The 14,883-nt window shown below is 36.0% G+C and overlaps 1 protein-coding gene across 1 annotated transcript in view; it reads right to left on the bottom strand.

The window, feature by feature from the left end:
- The window catches only part of UTRN (utrophin), a gene marked incomplete at its 5' end in the record, with an annotated part of 298,945 nt that overhangs the window by 244,888 nt on the left and 39,174 nt on the right, over positions 1-14,883 (bottom strand). The window contains 7 exons of the mRNA XM_085310498.1: positions 1,602-1,686; positions 2,868-3,017; positions 6,234-6,369; positions 7,537-7,712; positions 9,125-9,275; positions 11,806-11,978; positions 14,125-14,316. Coding sequence (XP_085166624.1) covers positions 1,602-1,686; positions 2,868-3,017; positions 6,234-6,369; positions 7,537-7,712; positions 9,125-9,275; positions 11,806-11,978; positions 14,125-14,316 — 1,063 coding nt within the window. The remainder of the gene's footprint in view (positions 1-1,601; positions 1,687-2,867; positions 3,018-6,233; positions 6,370-7,536; positions 7,713-9,124; positions 9,276-11,805; positions 11,979-14,124; positions 14,317-14,883) is intronic.

The following is a 14,883-nucleotide window of genomic DNA, read 5'->3' as shown; positions in this document are numbered from 1 at the left end:
AYGTAATTTGGTATGTGTGAAGGAGGAGACTAACTTCTATAAATATGCAGCAGCATCTACAGAACAAGGAGAGCAAAATTATTATTTGAGACTCTTCAACCATCAGGAACTAAGTCACCAAAAACTGCTTACCCCAACTCCTTTTCTCTCTCCCTCTCTCTTTTCATTTTTTTTAAGTTAGTAATTATTTTATTTCATGACAGAGTCTCTCAAATGATTCAGGTGTAATACAACACAAAGAAGAAAACATAACTTCCAAAGGCAAAACAACATTTAAATCCAATGGAGTGAAGCTAAATACTCCTTGAGCCAAAGATAACACTTTTGACCTCTACTGGGAACAAAAAGCAGTAATTTCACTTAAGACGAACRTTTAAAATTGTCTTCCTCTCTTGCATTGTTTGGTGGAAAGATTTTCCCACTCTTGACCCAGAGGTCCCTTGAGCACAAAGAAACAAACTACTGCAATAGATGCTTCTTGCAGGACTTTGCAATACACAGCTGTCCTACAAGGGGACAGATTCCTGGAAGTTCAGCCCATGCTGCCTTTCTATCCATTTAACCTGACACTGCAAAGCTTAAGAATAAGTTAGGCAGTAGGATTTTCTCTGTGAGTTGTTCTTGATAGTGTTCTTGCTCCAAGAAAACACTAAGTTAAATCAAGCTCAATCACAAATACAATTGCCTCAAGCAGTAAAAGACAGTAGCTTTACTTAGCAAATAGCCTGTAYGAACAAAAGCAAGCTGCAACAGAGTTTTGAAAGGCTGATACTACAACAAAAGCTATTTTTCACCTTTAAATTTAATTTGTCACTACTGAATTAGAAAAAAAAATAAAGCTTAGCCCTTTCAGGCAAGAGCTGTCCTTTGTTTCCCCCTCTGGAAAAAACAAACAAACAAGCAAAAAAAAAAAAAAAAAAAAAAAAAAAAAAAAAAAAAAAGCAGATGCATAGATGCCCTACAATCTGTATCTGGTCTGCCTCCAGTAACTTTTCCAAAAATTTCTGCATCTGATACAAGGGAGGCTGCCTCAAAAAAACTATGTTCTGACAAGGTTTGGGAAAATAGGTAGCTAGAAGATGAGAAAGAATTTGTGTGTCCCTGTTGAGCCAGAAAATATAGAATGACTTTTTTATTTATATAGGACTGCAGAGAATCTGCATGCAGGAGAGACTTTACAAATACTCAGCTGCAGGAAAAGCCTCAATCAGATCTCAGTTAATAAAAAGCATGACCACAAGGCACAAATCTATAAAAAAGCAGGATTTCACAAACAGAAGTATTCTGGCTTTTATTTTGTACCTGKTGCGACAGCTCCTGATCAGGACATCTCAGCTTTACTAAAGCACTTCTTCATTTCAAGAACTTAGGAGAACCCCAAAGAACACCCCAAACCTGAACTGTAGAGTCACTTCTCTCTCAGCCATGTGTTCTTTCTCTCTTTTCCCTAATAACATAAAGGTAGCTCCAAGTACATTGACATACAACATTTCTTATTTCCACTTAAGTTCACAAAAAAAGTTTTCCTTTTTGGATTGTTTTGGACTGCAAATAGGATTCAACTTAAGCTCAGTAGAAGCATGTACCTGTTCATCACTCACCAGAATGCTTTCTCTGCGTTACAAGATGAGGCTGCTGAACAAATACCTCTAGTTCTCTCAGTCTGTCAGGCACTTCTTTGAACACCTACAGCCCAGCAGAGATCAGAACAAAAACARTAAGAAATCCTACATCAACAGGAAAAAAAAATTTACTAGAACATGCAAAATATTCTCCTTTACGTTTGCTGCAATGGAATGGAAAGCTATATTTCACAGAGCTTTTCAAGCTTAACAATACTAAAAATGCCAAGAGGTACTCAAGAGTGTTATTTCAATACCTTCCAATGTCTTACCTAAATACTGGAGTCAAATAAAAAAACTTTTGTAGACAGGTCATTGTTTACATTTTTTTTTTAATACCGAAAGTACTGAAGCCATGACTCATTATTTGAATGCTTTCTGAAGGAATATAAGACACACAGCATAATATGCGGTCAGTGACAGGAAGGTAGAGAAATAGGRAATTAAACTAAAACAAAAAAGAGTTAGCACTAATCCCTACTGTAATGGAAACAAATTTGCCTGCAATTTTGAAGAGGTAGTGATAAAAATGTAAAATACAAAGGAAAAAAATCCTTGTTTCCATGGCACTGGAGGGGTAAGAAACATTTCCCTGAGCTATCAACAGTCCCCTCTTCTGACTAATTCTTACCTCCTGGATCCACACTTTTATCAAAACAAGTAATCCTAAATAATTTCCTTTTTCACATGGAGCTCCAGACTTTGCTTGAAAAAAAATTTGGTTTCACTCCAACCAATGAGATATTTTCACATGGTTWCCACTGAGACCAAGGAGTTGACTACAGTTTCTAATTTTCACCACTCATATTCAGGAAGAATCCCAGAGAACTGTCCAAAACTTTTCCTCAAATAACCTTACCTGAACTTCATTTGTTTTCTTTCTCAGCAGTTGTAACCATTTGGTTTTCCTATAAAGCAAACACTTATTTTGACACTGTCAAATTGCTGTCTTATGGTTTGCCTCAAAAAAATGAAGTATTTTCAGTCAAGCTACTTAGAAGAAAGTTGATAYAAAATATCTAAAGCAGTGGAGAACTCATGCTCTGATGGATAGATGTCCACTAGGTTTTCAGGTGGACATAGATTAGAAATTCATGCCTGTGGTCACATTTCCTCAGCATGCACATGCATGCATGACTTCCAAGATGTTTTCTGCATATCACATCTACATGGCAAGGAAAATAATCATTCCAAATACACCACTATTTTCCGACTATAGGTAATCAGTGTTGCAGAAATGCACACCTTATTCCACCTCACGTTGACAGACTGCAGGCTATCAGAAAGTTTGTCTTTTTCCTGAAGACCAACATTTTTATCCAAAAGCACTTCAGGTTCAGTTCTGTTCAGCCATTCCAATTTGTCTCCCTGTACTTCCATCTCTTCACTTAAGACCTAAAAGAGACAAGAGAGTTACAGGCTGAAGCTGAATACATATGTACTCAGTAACACCAGGGAGGAAAAAAAAAAAAAAAAGTTTTCCTCACTGGAAATATATGAGTGTTGACATTTTGAATTGTGTGATATATCAAAAAATTATTAAAACATTTATTTAAATATCAACATTTATTTCKTAGTGGAAAAGGAAACCCCTCCCCCCTCAAACTACAAACACAGTAGCCAAGGTGCCCACAGCCTCATATCACACACACACTGATTCTCATCTCACAAGATGCTACTGTTTGATCACCTCTGGATGTATCCCTGTATCCAAAAGGCAATACAGCATCAATCAAAATTACAGCCTGCCTTAGACTTTTATCTTTATATGAAAATGTGGTTAAGATCCTGCAAAAAGGCGGTTACTCTTGGACATACTTCTCACTGACTTTCCAGTAACTGTGCTATCATTTGCCCACAGACCACAAGCACTGCAGAGAGGAAATCACATTTTTTAAAAAAAAAAAAGCACTAGAACAAATAAACAAATGACAACAGTAAGCACATCATATCCATCCCATTTTTTATACTGTTACCCAAGTATTACAAGGCGTACATAGTAAAATGTCAGGAATACAGGCCTGGAAAGTGGATGGTGGATGAAGGGAAAGCAGTGGATGTTGTCTACCTTAACTTTGGGAAGGCTTTTGACMCTGTCTCCCATAACATCCTCAYAGACAGACTGATGAACTATGGGATAGGTAAGTAAACAATTAAGTGGACTGAAAAGTGGCTGAACTGCCAGGCTCAAAGGGTTGTGATCAGTGGCACAAAATCCAGTTGGAGGCCAGTCACTAGCAGAGTACCCCATGGGTTGATACTGGKGCCAATACTGGCACCAGTATCAACTTCATCAGTGACCTGGATGAAGGGACAGAGYACACCCTCAGCAAGTAGRCAGACAGTACACAGCTCAGAGGATAAACCAGAAGGCATTCAGAGGGACCTCTTCACACTGGAGAGATGGGCAGACAGGAACCTCATGAAGTTCAAAGGGAAGTGCCAAGTCCTGTCCCTGGAGAGAATGCACCAGTACCAGCTGGGGGCCAACTTACTGGAGAGCAGCTTTGCAGGACAGGCTCTAGGGGTCCTGGTGGACAAGCTGAACTTGAGCAAGCAATGCACCCTTGTAGCTAAGAAGGCCAACAGTATCCTGGGTTGCATTAGGGTGTTGCCAGCAGGTTGAGGGAGGTGATCCYTTCCCTCTACTCAGACTTGATGAGACAGCACATGGAGTGCTGGGTCCACTTTTTAGCTCCCCAGTATAACACAGACATAGACATACTGAAGCAAGTCTAGCAAAGAGCCACAAGTTTATTAATGGACTGGACCTCCTCACAGAATAAGAGGCTGCAAGAACTGGGACTGTTTAGCCTGGAGAAGAGAAGGCTTGGTGGGATCTGATCAATGCCTCTAAGTATCTGAAGGGAGTGTGTACAGAAGATGGGGCCAGATTCTTTTCAGTTGTGCCCAGTGACAGGATAAGAGACAACAGGCACAAACTGAAACACAGGAAATTCCATTTAAATGTAAGAAAACACTTTTTTTCCACTGAGAGTAGTTGAACACTGGCATAGGTTGCCCAGAGAGGTTGTGGAGACATTCAACAGCCATCTGCACATGGTCCTGTGCAACCTGCTGTAGGTGTCCTTGCCTGAGCAGGGGTTTTGGACCGGATGATCTCCAGAGGTCCCTTCCAATCTCAACTTATTCAGTAATTATGTGATTCTGGAAGGGAGTTTAGYACCTTGCTATGACAAGCACTATACCAAAAACATGTCTTCCATAAATTTATAAAGGTTTGTTTCAAGACAAATCAAATTTTCATTTTTTTTTACACTCTATATCCTCTTTAATTGGAGGCCATTCCAGAATCTCTATTTAGAAATCTCATTCTCATTCCCAGGTTATATTTATTCCTGACTGGTAAGTTTGTATCATTTGTTCTTGCTTCCCTAATACCAGTCTTTAATAATAGCTCCTCTCCCCAATGTTTTCGTATTTCTCACCATCCTATGCCCTCTCATTGTTCTTTATTTGACTAGACAAAACAAGGCAAGCTCTGCTAGTTTCCCTGCATATGAGAAGGGGTCTGAAAAGCCCAATAATCTTACCGTGTACCTATTCTACTATACTTAACATATGTAGCCACAACTATACCTGCTGTTCCTGCAAAGCTTTAGTAGGGCTGTCAAATAGGGTATTTAATAACACCCTACCTCTGTTTTTCCAGCAAATCCTGCTTTTTTGCCTTACCCTAATCCCACTTTCCACTTCAGGTATCCATTTATATTAAGATCGATGAGAACAAAAATTTAATTTTCATGGTAGCCAAGAAGCCAATACTCAATTACCATAAACTGGTCTAAATTTGATTAGACAAATACAACTCCAAATACTTTACATCACTTATACAGATTTGCTGGAAGTTCAAGTTTTTCCATCTGATTTGGTCTGGCAGTAGACTTTTTATTAAAATTGTTTTCTAAAAATGAACAACGAAATTTTTTGGATTCAGTGCTTCTTCTGGTCTTTAATAATTGTAGATTAGGAAAAACACACRCACACACGCACACCCATATTACTTAAAATGACAAAAGCCTTTACAGTTTGATGAAAGGTTAAATAAAATATTATAGATGTAAAACAAGGTATTAACCTGTCCAGTGACAATAGTGTTTACTTACTCATCTTTCAACAACTTATTTTGCAGGCAAGAATTTCTCAAGAGTTATTGAAGTTTCTAATATATTCTACTAAAAGCGCACTGAAATATTAACTTKCACTGCTATAGTTAGATCTTATTAGCACCATTTTAAAACTATTGGTTTTTTGTTACAATTTCAACAATTATAAATTAGGTCACATGGTGACACTAGCTTGAGTAAAATTCCAACTAAGTTGTATAGATCATATATTTTTTTCTCTATTTCTGAAACACAGCCACCATCTTCTGACTAGATTACACAGTTATCAACCAACCTGACCTCATTATGAGATGTTCCTTGCTTGGGTAAGTAATCTCACAGAACTGTTACAYACAGACATAATTTTTCTTGAGCTACTTGTCACTGTGAAAATTCTCCTGCCCAAAAAGTCAAAATTATGACACTTTTCATGAAATACACATGTACATACATATACACACACAGACACACTAATCTCTCTTGCCTTTAATTCTTGCAAATTTTCTTCGTGATTGAATGTAAATCTTGTATCCAGAGCATTTTCTACATTTTCCAACCAGCAACACAGCTCAGCAAGTTTCTTTCTGTAGTCTATCAGCTGCTGATTCTCACCTTTCAGCCTTAAAAACAAAACCAAAAAACCCACATACACTTCTGCAGAGAACTTGGCATGCCAGTCTTAAACTACTTCTTATGCAAGAGTTGCATGTCTTTCAGTGGCAACAGCATTTAAAGGGTTAATTTTAGTATTCAGAATTTTAGTATTYAGAAGATTCTTCTCTCATATTAAAATGCAAGATATTTTAAAATTAATACTACCACTTAAAATAGATAAATTCCAGTTCAAAAGTATAAAATAGACTTTTAAAAGTCTATAGAAAATATTAATCAGAAGTGACAATAATGACAACATCCTCTAGCCTAATCAATGTAAGCTACTACATTATCGCTTTTTATGAAAATATCAGAAATGCCCCTAAACTCTGCAAGGAAACTATCCCTTAACGTAACTTCTCAAACTAAATTAATGAAAGTGTTATTTCATTTTTAAATGCATTAGAAGACTTAAGGTATAATCATATCAATAACCTACAAAAATAACTATTCATTCCAGAGATTTATCCTTTAAGTTTCATTAACATTAAGGGGAAACTTTATATTCAGGTTTGCACTGAAAATTTGTGTATTTATCTAAGACAACCTTGCACTCCTACCTTTTGAAAGAAATTTAAGACTTTTTCACAATGGATTATCATTTTGTTTAGAATTTACCTGGCCAAACAGATAAAATAATTGGAAATGTAGAGCTAAGCCTCTTATTTTATAGTATCTTACTTGAATATCCACACTAAAAGAGTTTCAACCAGTATCTCCAAGACAATGCAAAATTAAAAATCAAAGTAACATATTAATGGTTCAAGTACTTCAGTCAGAGGAACTAGTCTGTTTCCCCTTCCCCTCTTACCCCCTGCACCTTCCACTCTCCCCAGAAAAAAGTCTGGCTTAGAAATAAAATGATTTTAAAAACAAAGGAAAATTGCAGAAAAGGAGTTGTTGTGGTTGTCGTTAGGTTGGTTGTGTAAAACACAGACTCTCTAAGCAGTCAATTGCAGGTGAATTTATGAGAAACTGGTTCTAGGAGGCAGTTCAAGAACAGAGGTCTGGATGTCAGGAAAATTCAGATTAACAACAGTATGCTAGAGAATGCACTGTCTCTCCCAGTCTTCTAAGCAAGATTCTCCGCATCACATCTGGTCAGACATGCAAATTTCTGATTAACTTATTACCTCTGCTGTCTGTCCATGACCTCCACAGTGATTGCTTTCCAGCGCCTATTCAATCCTGCCAGTTTCTCCTGCAGGAAGCTTCCATCTGTAGCCGAGAGTTTCTGTATAATTCCTTCCCCAGTTCTGTTCAATGCCAAAACACTGGTCTGATGGCTGCTGACTCCCTCCTCAAGCTCCTGTCAGAAATATGAAAGACACACAGAATTTTACTACTGACCTAAAGTGACTTTGATCTGCGGCTCATAATATTGAGGACGAATGCTGGGTGCATATTATTTTGCTAAAAAGGGCACTTAGAGACATCTTGCCTAAAATTGGATGCAGTTGTTACAAGTTAAGAGTCTGTTGTTAAATCTAGTTCAATTTCCTAATGAGCATCATGAAAGAAGATAATGATACAAAATAGGCTGCTGAATACTATTAAGATCAAAAGCAGTCATTTAAACCATCAGTATTAGAATCCCCACTCACTTTTGATTTCTTTCCTCTTAACGTGTAATGCTTTTTAACACTGGTAGCAGACGGTATGACTTTTTAACCAGTTCTTCTCATAACTCATACCCTTGACTATTTCTATAACTTTACAGTATTTCAGTAAGGATAACCTTTACAGTATTTTAGCAAGGATAATTATGGCTATGCTACTCTGGTCTCCAGACATCACAGAAAATCTATAAAACTAAGGGAAATCAGAAAATGTCAGGATCAAATCTTCAAATATCCTTAACAACTATAAAAAGCTTATATTTATATATTAGTATAAATTCCTTTGCAGCTACACCAGAAAGAAGACAATTCACAAAAGAGAAAGGAAATGCCCTAAAAGAAAACTCCAAGCAGCTCTGACAATAAGATACATTAGGTAGATCATACATTTCCTTTGTAACAGATATCAAACACCTGTATAACCATTCCTTACAATCCAAAAGAACAAAAATTTCATCTTCAAAGTCATGTTTTCATCTCCTTATTTAAAAAGGAAGCAAGATAGTTTCACCTAAGCAGTCTACTCTTTCATAATGTTTATCTAGAAAAATATCATGCGATTAAATTCTAGAACCAAAGTCAGAAACAATCAAAGGTAATGCCTAGAATGTCTATTACTGTCTGCATGTTTTTTTTTCTAGATTCTCTATTCAAGGCACCATACTGCAAAATTATATAAAATAATAATTTCTGAAACTATAATCAAAGTTGGTTTCAGTATTTTTTGATGAGGAGTAAAAAGTAAGTGAAATAACATGCTGTATTTCCTAATTGATGAACATACAYATTTTTAAAGCTGTATGTAATACTCTGAAATCTTAAAGATTATAAAAATGGTGCCAACAATTGAATTTTGAAATTATCTCAAACCCTTCCATACAAGCAGTCATCATTAAATCACATAGTAAAGCAGGGACTGTGATCTTCCCCTCAGAATCACTTTAAGCTACATTTGAAAAAGAAATTTTAAGTTGTCACTTTTTGCAGTATAATTATACAAGCTAGTTTCAAATCTATACTCTGTCAATACACAAAATCACAATGTTGCACAAAAACCTAGACTTTTTCCAATTTGCCTCTTTTCTACACAAGTTCTGCATACCTGCTGATGCAACCCAGCTGTTTCCAGCTCCAGGCTACCATCTGGACCACGGGCATCAGCTAATAACCCTTCAGCTTCTGTTATCCACTGGGAGAGGTCGCTGAGATCACAATGGAATTGCCTCCATGCCTCAATTGCTCTATCAAAACAACTGTTTGTAAACAAAAAAAATTAAAAAAAAATTTTTTTGTTTATTTTTTATTGTTTAAAAATTTATCCAAAGCAGTACAGAAAAAAAGGCTAAAATTTATGTACTATTAGTATTTAAGAACTGCTAATGCATACCACTTGCCTTGCAAAATACAAAGGCCCAATACAGCCCAGTTAACAAAGCCCCTGTACAGAAGACTTCCTGATACTGCGGTAGCTGGTAAAAGCCAAAAACACAGGCTCTCATTAACTTCCAGCTGAAAGGTGGGGGGGGATAGGGGGAGCATTCCTAGGCAAACTTTTCTTTCAATCACTAAGATAAATAAAGATTGATTAGCTGCATCAAGTTGGTCCGCAGAACCTTTTTTCTCTATTATAAAACAGTTCAGATATCAGACAGTGTGAAATATGAAATATGATTAATTGCTCAGGGGGCTTTTTGTTCATAAAACCATGGGTTGCTGCTGCCTGGAATCTAATAAGTGAAGGTGATTTTGATTACGTAGAACTGGCTGCGTTACCAGTGGACACGCATAAGTAGGTCTTATACAGTTTAATCACATCATTATTTTCCATGCATTTTGCTATTATTGCCATATTTGGAGTCTCAAATGAATGTGTAGCTTAACTTAAAAGGCAACATTTTCTAGCATGAAAAAAGCTGAATTACCACAATAGAAAAATTAAATAGTTATTTTAAACTAGCTAAAGAGACAGAGTTCCACACTACTAACAAACCAACAAGAACAGTACATGAGTATTAAGAAAGAAAAGCATTGTCAGAAAGATATACAGAGTGACTTATTTTCAATTTGTTGATTGCTAATACTATGTTAACATTGCAGAGAAAAAGTGACAGAAGTCTCAAAGGATACAGGACTCATTTAAAACAAACATGAGGTTCACATCAACCCCAGCAGGCTGGACAGTAGCCCACTCCAAATTAATAAAAATGGTTTTCTTTAAAGATAAAGGAGGCCAAGTCGTCTGCTAATCAGAGGGCCTCCACTGATGTAACAGGAGCAAAGATCAAGGTCTTATCTGTGGCCCATTTTTGTCTTAATTCCAACAAAGAGACCAGCAGTGCTGCACATACACAGATGCAATCTGAAATTAACAGCATAACATCAAAKTTATCTGAAACCAAATTTTAAAGAGTTACCATTCCATCTATTTTCTTCACTAATTAAATTCAGCAATTGTGGAGTTATTAGAGAGATTATTTTYATTCAAGTTATATCTTGATTTTAAATCAAGGCTTATCCATATTTCCTGCACACAAGGTTGTTTGTTATTAYTATTCACGTAGTTTAATTTTAAAGAACAAGAAAGCCTGAAAAATATGTATTTAAAATTTTCTGACCCTGTCTTCTAGGTTTCTGGTCAACTCTGCTTAACTGTGAAGCAAATGAGATTTCACTGACACTTACAAAAGAACAAAATTATTTTTTAAGTTACCAAAAGAAAAAGTCACAAAATAAGTCAAAACTTAGTGTGCCTCATACGTACAAAGAAAGTAAGTTGCTGAGATACGACATACAAACAGACACCAGATTCTGGAGGAGTCATCTCCAAATACGGCAAGTGACCRCTGGTAGTCAGCCATCTTAGACAATACCACCGACTTATATACCTACACATACACTAGTGCTCTGTTAAACAACTGAAAACATCAGCTTGTGTGACGTACTTTTCCTAAAAGCATCTCATCAAAATATGCGACCAAATGTGTTTGATAACAGAATTCCAGTGCTACAAAGCAAACAAACATGGCTAGACATTACRTTATACTCTATAGAACACTTGCATTAACTATCACTTTCTTTACATTATCATTGAAAAGCAAATACTGTAAAAGTAWATACACTATGAGCCTTTTCACTTAATTCTAGTTTTGTACAATCCCTTTCAGTCATTCAGTTTCTTATATAGCAGTAATCATAATATCTATTACTGTTTGCAGTTTGAGTACCATCAKCTTACTTAATGGTAATCCCTGAATTACATTAGATACTTTCACCATTACCAGTTTAAAACTCTTCTGTAATCAGCCTATGCCTTTCTGAGATACTTTCCCAAGTGCAACAAAGTGGTATTGAGTTTATTTTTTAACATTTAAAGATGATTTCAGATGAAAAGACATTTTCAGTGTAGAATATTTTTTGTACAGGACTGAGTGAAAAAAATAATGCTCAGTTTAGCTTGGTTTTCTTTCATTTTTGGGCATAACTGAAATTGTAGCTTTTTGATAGTCTCATTGAAAGGAAATTTTATATTTTACCGAAAAAAAAAAAAATCCTGTACTATAAAGTAAAACAATCAGCTTCATGAAAGCACCCAAAATAGAACTTGCATGCTAACTTGTTTCAGCATTCAGTAATTCTGGCAACTATTCTGTAATACTAAAACACTAAATACTATTTCCAAACTCTCAAACTACATTATTTGAGTACTTCTGTAAAACACTTATGTTCTTCAAATACATAAAATATTTACCACTTGGTCACATAAACTGGAATTCCCTGACTTACCACTTACGATCGTTGTACATCCTATTAATTCTGTCCCATTCTGCATTCAACTGGGTTAGTGCATCTCCAATTTGTATAGCCTCAGGTCCAGATGCTTCTAATATAACATCAGGCTGTTTCTCATGGATGACTGCAATCTGATCCCCAAGTTTGTCCAAAATGTCTTTTATGTTCTAAAAGCACAATAATGGCATAAACCATTAGTAAAGTTAACACTAGCAGCAAAAATACGTATACATACATATATATATATACATATATATATATATATATATATACACACACAGTATTTCTGAAATACTGTTCCAAAACCAGCATCTGCAGTAAGACTGAGACCACCAGAAGCACCAGTGGTTTATAGATTTAATCAGCTTTAATAATCCAGTATAATGGATATATGCCTGAAACAGTGTTTTTTTTTTTTTTTTTTTTTTAAAAAAAAAGGGGGGGGGGATGAAATATTTTATACAGATGATCTGTTTCTGAGGTAAAAATTGATACTATTTTTCTTAAAAATAGCATGATCTAACTTAGTTATTAAACAAAACCACCTGTGACATGAAGACATTTCACATATTCCTTCCTCACTTAAAAAAAAGAGTCACACAAGATGTATGACATCATTACTGTTTATATAAACTTTGCTGTGCACAGATTTAAAAAAACAAAACCTACATAAAAGACAAGGGATATGATGAACGACAAAGCTACTCAATCTATCTCAAATACAGTTGAACTACAACATGGCAATACCTTATATAAAACCAGACAGCATTTTGAGAATTCCTTAGTAGAGAGAACAATCAATCAAATGTGCAAACTATGAAAATTATTATATTTTAAATTTAGAATTTTTTTAAATKGTGATGTTTAATGTTCTATTTACTTTTTCTGAAAAGGTTTTCAGAACATACCAAACTTTTAAAATCACAGTGATATGAGACCTGAAATCTTTTAAACCCATTCTAGCATAAATAATCCTAATTGCACTTAAGGGAGCACATAAATGCAGTAAATAGGGAAGAGAGAATCTCATCAACAAAACAGAAGAATCACCCTGRCAAAGGCTGGCACCATTCCCCTATTTGTTTTTGAAAACAACATGAAAAGCCAAATATGCAATATAACTGTTTCTTGCAGCCAACCAGTTATGAAATGTAGATGCTCTCTCCTGTTCCTAGSCTACTAAACAGTAAAAGTTCAGGAAAAGGCTGAGCATGTAGCACATGGGAAGCTAGAAAGTGAAAGCTTGCTAGCTTCTTTTTCTTTCAGCTGCYTTTACAGTCACTTGCAAAGGAATTACACAGTATCAGGACACGCAAATGCACTCAAGAACAGAGAAAAGCTGTGAAGGCAGCTTCCTCTGTCAGAGAACCAGGCCAAGTAAGAGGTAACCAGAACAAAGAATAAGGTATCGGGGAACACATACAGAGCACATGGGCACCAGAAGGTAAGTACACAGCACAGGTAGAGAGAAAAGACTGTAAAATCCTGAAAAACTTTTTAAACAGACACACATAATGGATACAGAAACAGCTGAACAAACTCTAGGTGAGAGGCAAAGCATGACAAGCTGAAGTGCAAAGACGCATGAACCCAGCTATGCTTTCCAATCCACACAGATACATCCTCACTGCACCACACTACATGAAATTTCCAGTTTAAGTTGATCTTTTCTATGGAAATCTCTGTATCATGCTCCTTTGTGTGCCTCAAGTCAACCACAGGACTCRGACTTCTGCACATTTAACTTATATTTGACAGTAGGATTCACAATTTTCAAATATACTTTTATCCTCTCATTTTGAAAAAGTGCAAATTCTTAACAGCTTATGACTAATTGCAGGAGCAAGTGCACTGACTCAAAATGAGGAGCAGAATCACAGAATCAATTGAGCACATATTGGCGCTTTGCTAATCGGAACTGAATGAGCACTATTGTCTTGTAGCCTTACTCATAGTTTCATATTAATGTCAAGAATATCCCTTTCTTCCTGTACCCAGGTAACCATTCAAATATGACACAAAGAAGAACAGCCATATTAATGAGACCAAGGAGGAGTGTTTGGAGTAGATCATCTTCAGTGTTCATGTATATTACATGCAGGTTACATGACAGAAACAATGACAACTTCTACAATAAAAAAGAAAAAATCTCCGCCTACACCACTATGTTATGTAATTTGCAACATACATTGATTCAGCATATATTGAGTGAAAAGGCAGCTGCTAATAATCCTTTGGGGTTTTTCCGTTTGATTGGTTTTGTTTCAATATTCCCTTCTCCTCTCCCAATCTTAAGTATAATACATGCAGTACCTTCAGTGCGTCTTCCTGAGTTGAAAAATCCTCGTAGATGCCAGTGTTTAGCTCTGGTGCATTCAACAACAGTTCAACATCAGCCATTGCTAACAAGACTTTGTTGATCTCAACCAAGTATTCAGTTGCAAAAGGCAAGGCCCTAACTCCTGAGGCAAAGTGGCCTTTTAACCTCTGTTGGACAGGGATTACCTAAAGAAACATGAAGGTTTATATTTCAAAGAACAATAATTTTAAGAAAAAATATTCTAAATCAAAAGACTATATTCTGAATAAGTACTTTTCTACATTATAAGACAAAACAGGCCTTTATATAAAACAAACTTATATARTATCAGGAAGCTCTATGACCTATGAAGCACTGGAGTGGTTCTATATTGACAAATAACAAGTTAAAAAGCAATATATAAAATGCTTCAAAACAACTTTGGGGAGTTGGAAGGATGCAGACTGCTTTGTTTCCTCTCATCTTACTCTTACCCTTTCACAGAAGCTACACTTCTTGATTGGACGTGTATCTACTGTTGCCATCAAATGTGCTTCCTTGGCTATCAAGACCTTCCACTAGTTATCAGTTCACTGAAGAAAACTCATTTTCTTTCTACATTCTTCTCAGCAGGCATCCCCACCCACACTTCCCAAAACCATTTGGTAAATAAAGTAATGCTACACTGGTATTAAAACATTCATTTTGCAGGACTACCTCCTTCAGATCTTAGCAATTGTTATTTAGCCAAGTACCATGTTAGCAAATAAGAA

This window comes from Rhea americana, unplaced genomic scaffold (genome assembly GCF_003343005.1).
Source record: "Rhea americana isolate MKP2758 unplaced genomic scaffold, rheAme1 scaffold_108, whole genome shotgun sequence".
Classification (NCBI taxonomy): domain Eukaryota; kingdom Metazoa; phylum Chordata; class Aves; order Rheiformes; family Rheidae; genus Rhea; species Rhea americana.
The sequence above is the reverse complement of the archived record's forward strand: the minus strand, read 5'-3'. Positions and strand labels throughout refer to the sequence as shown.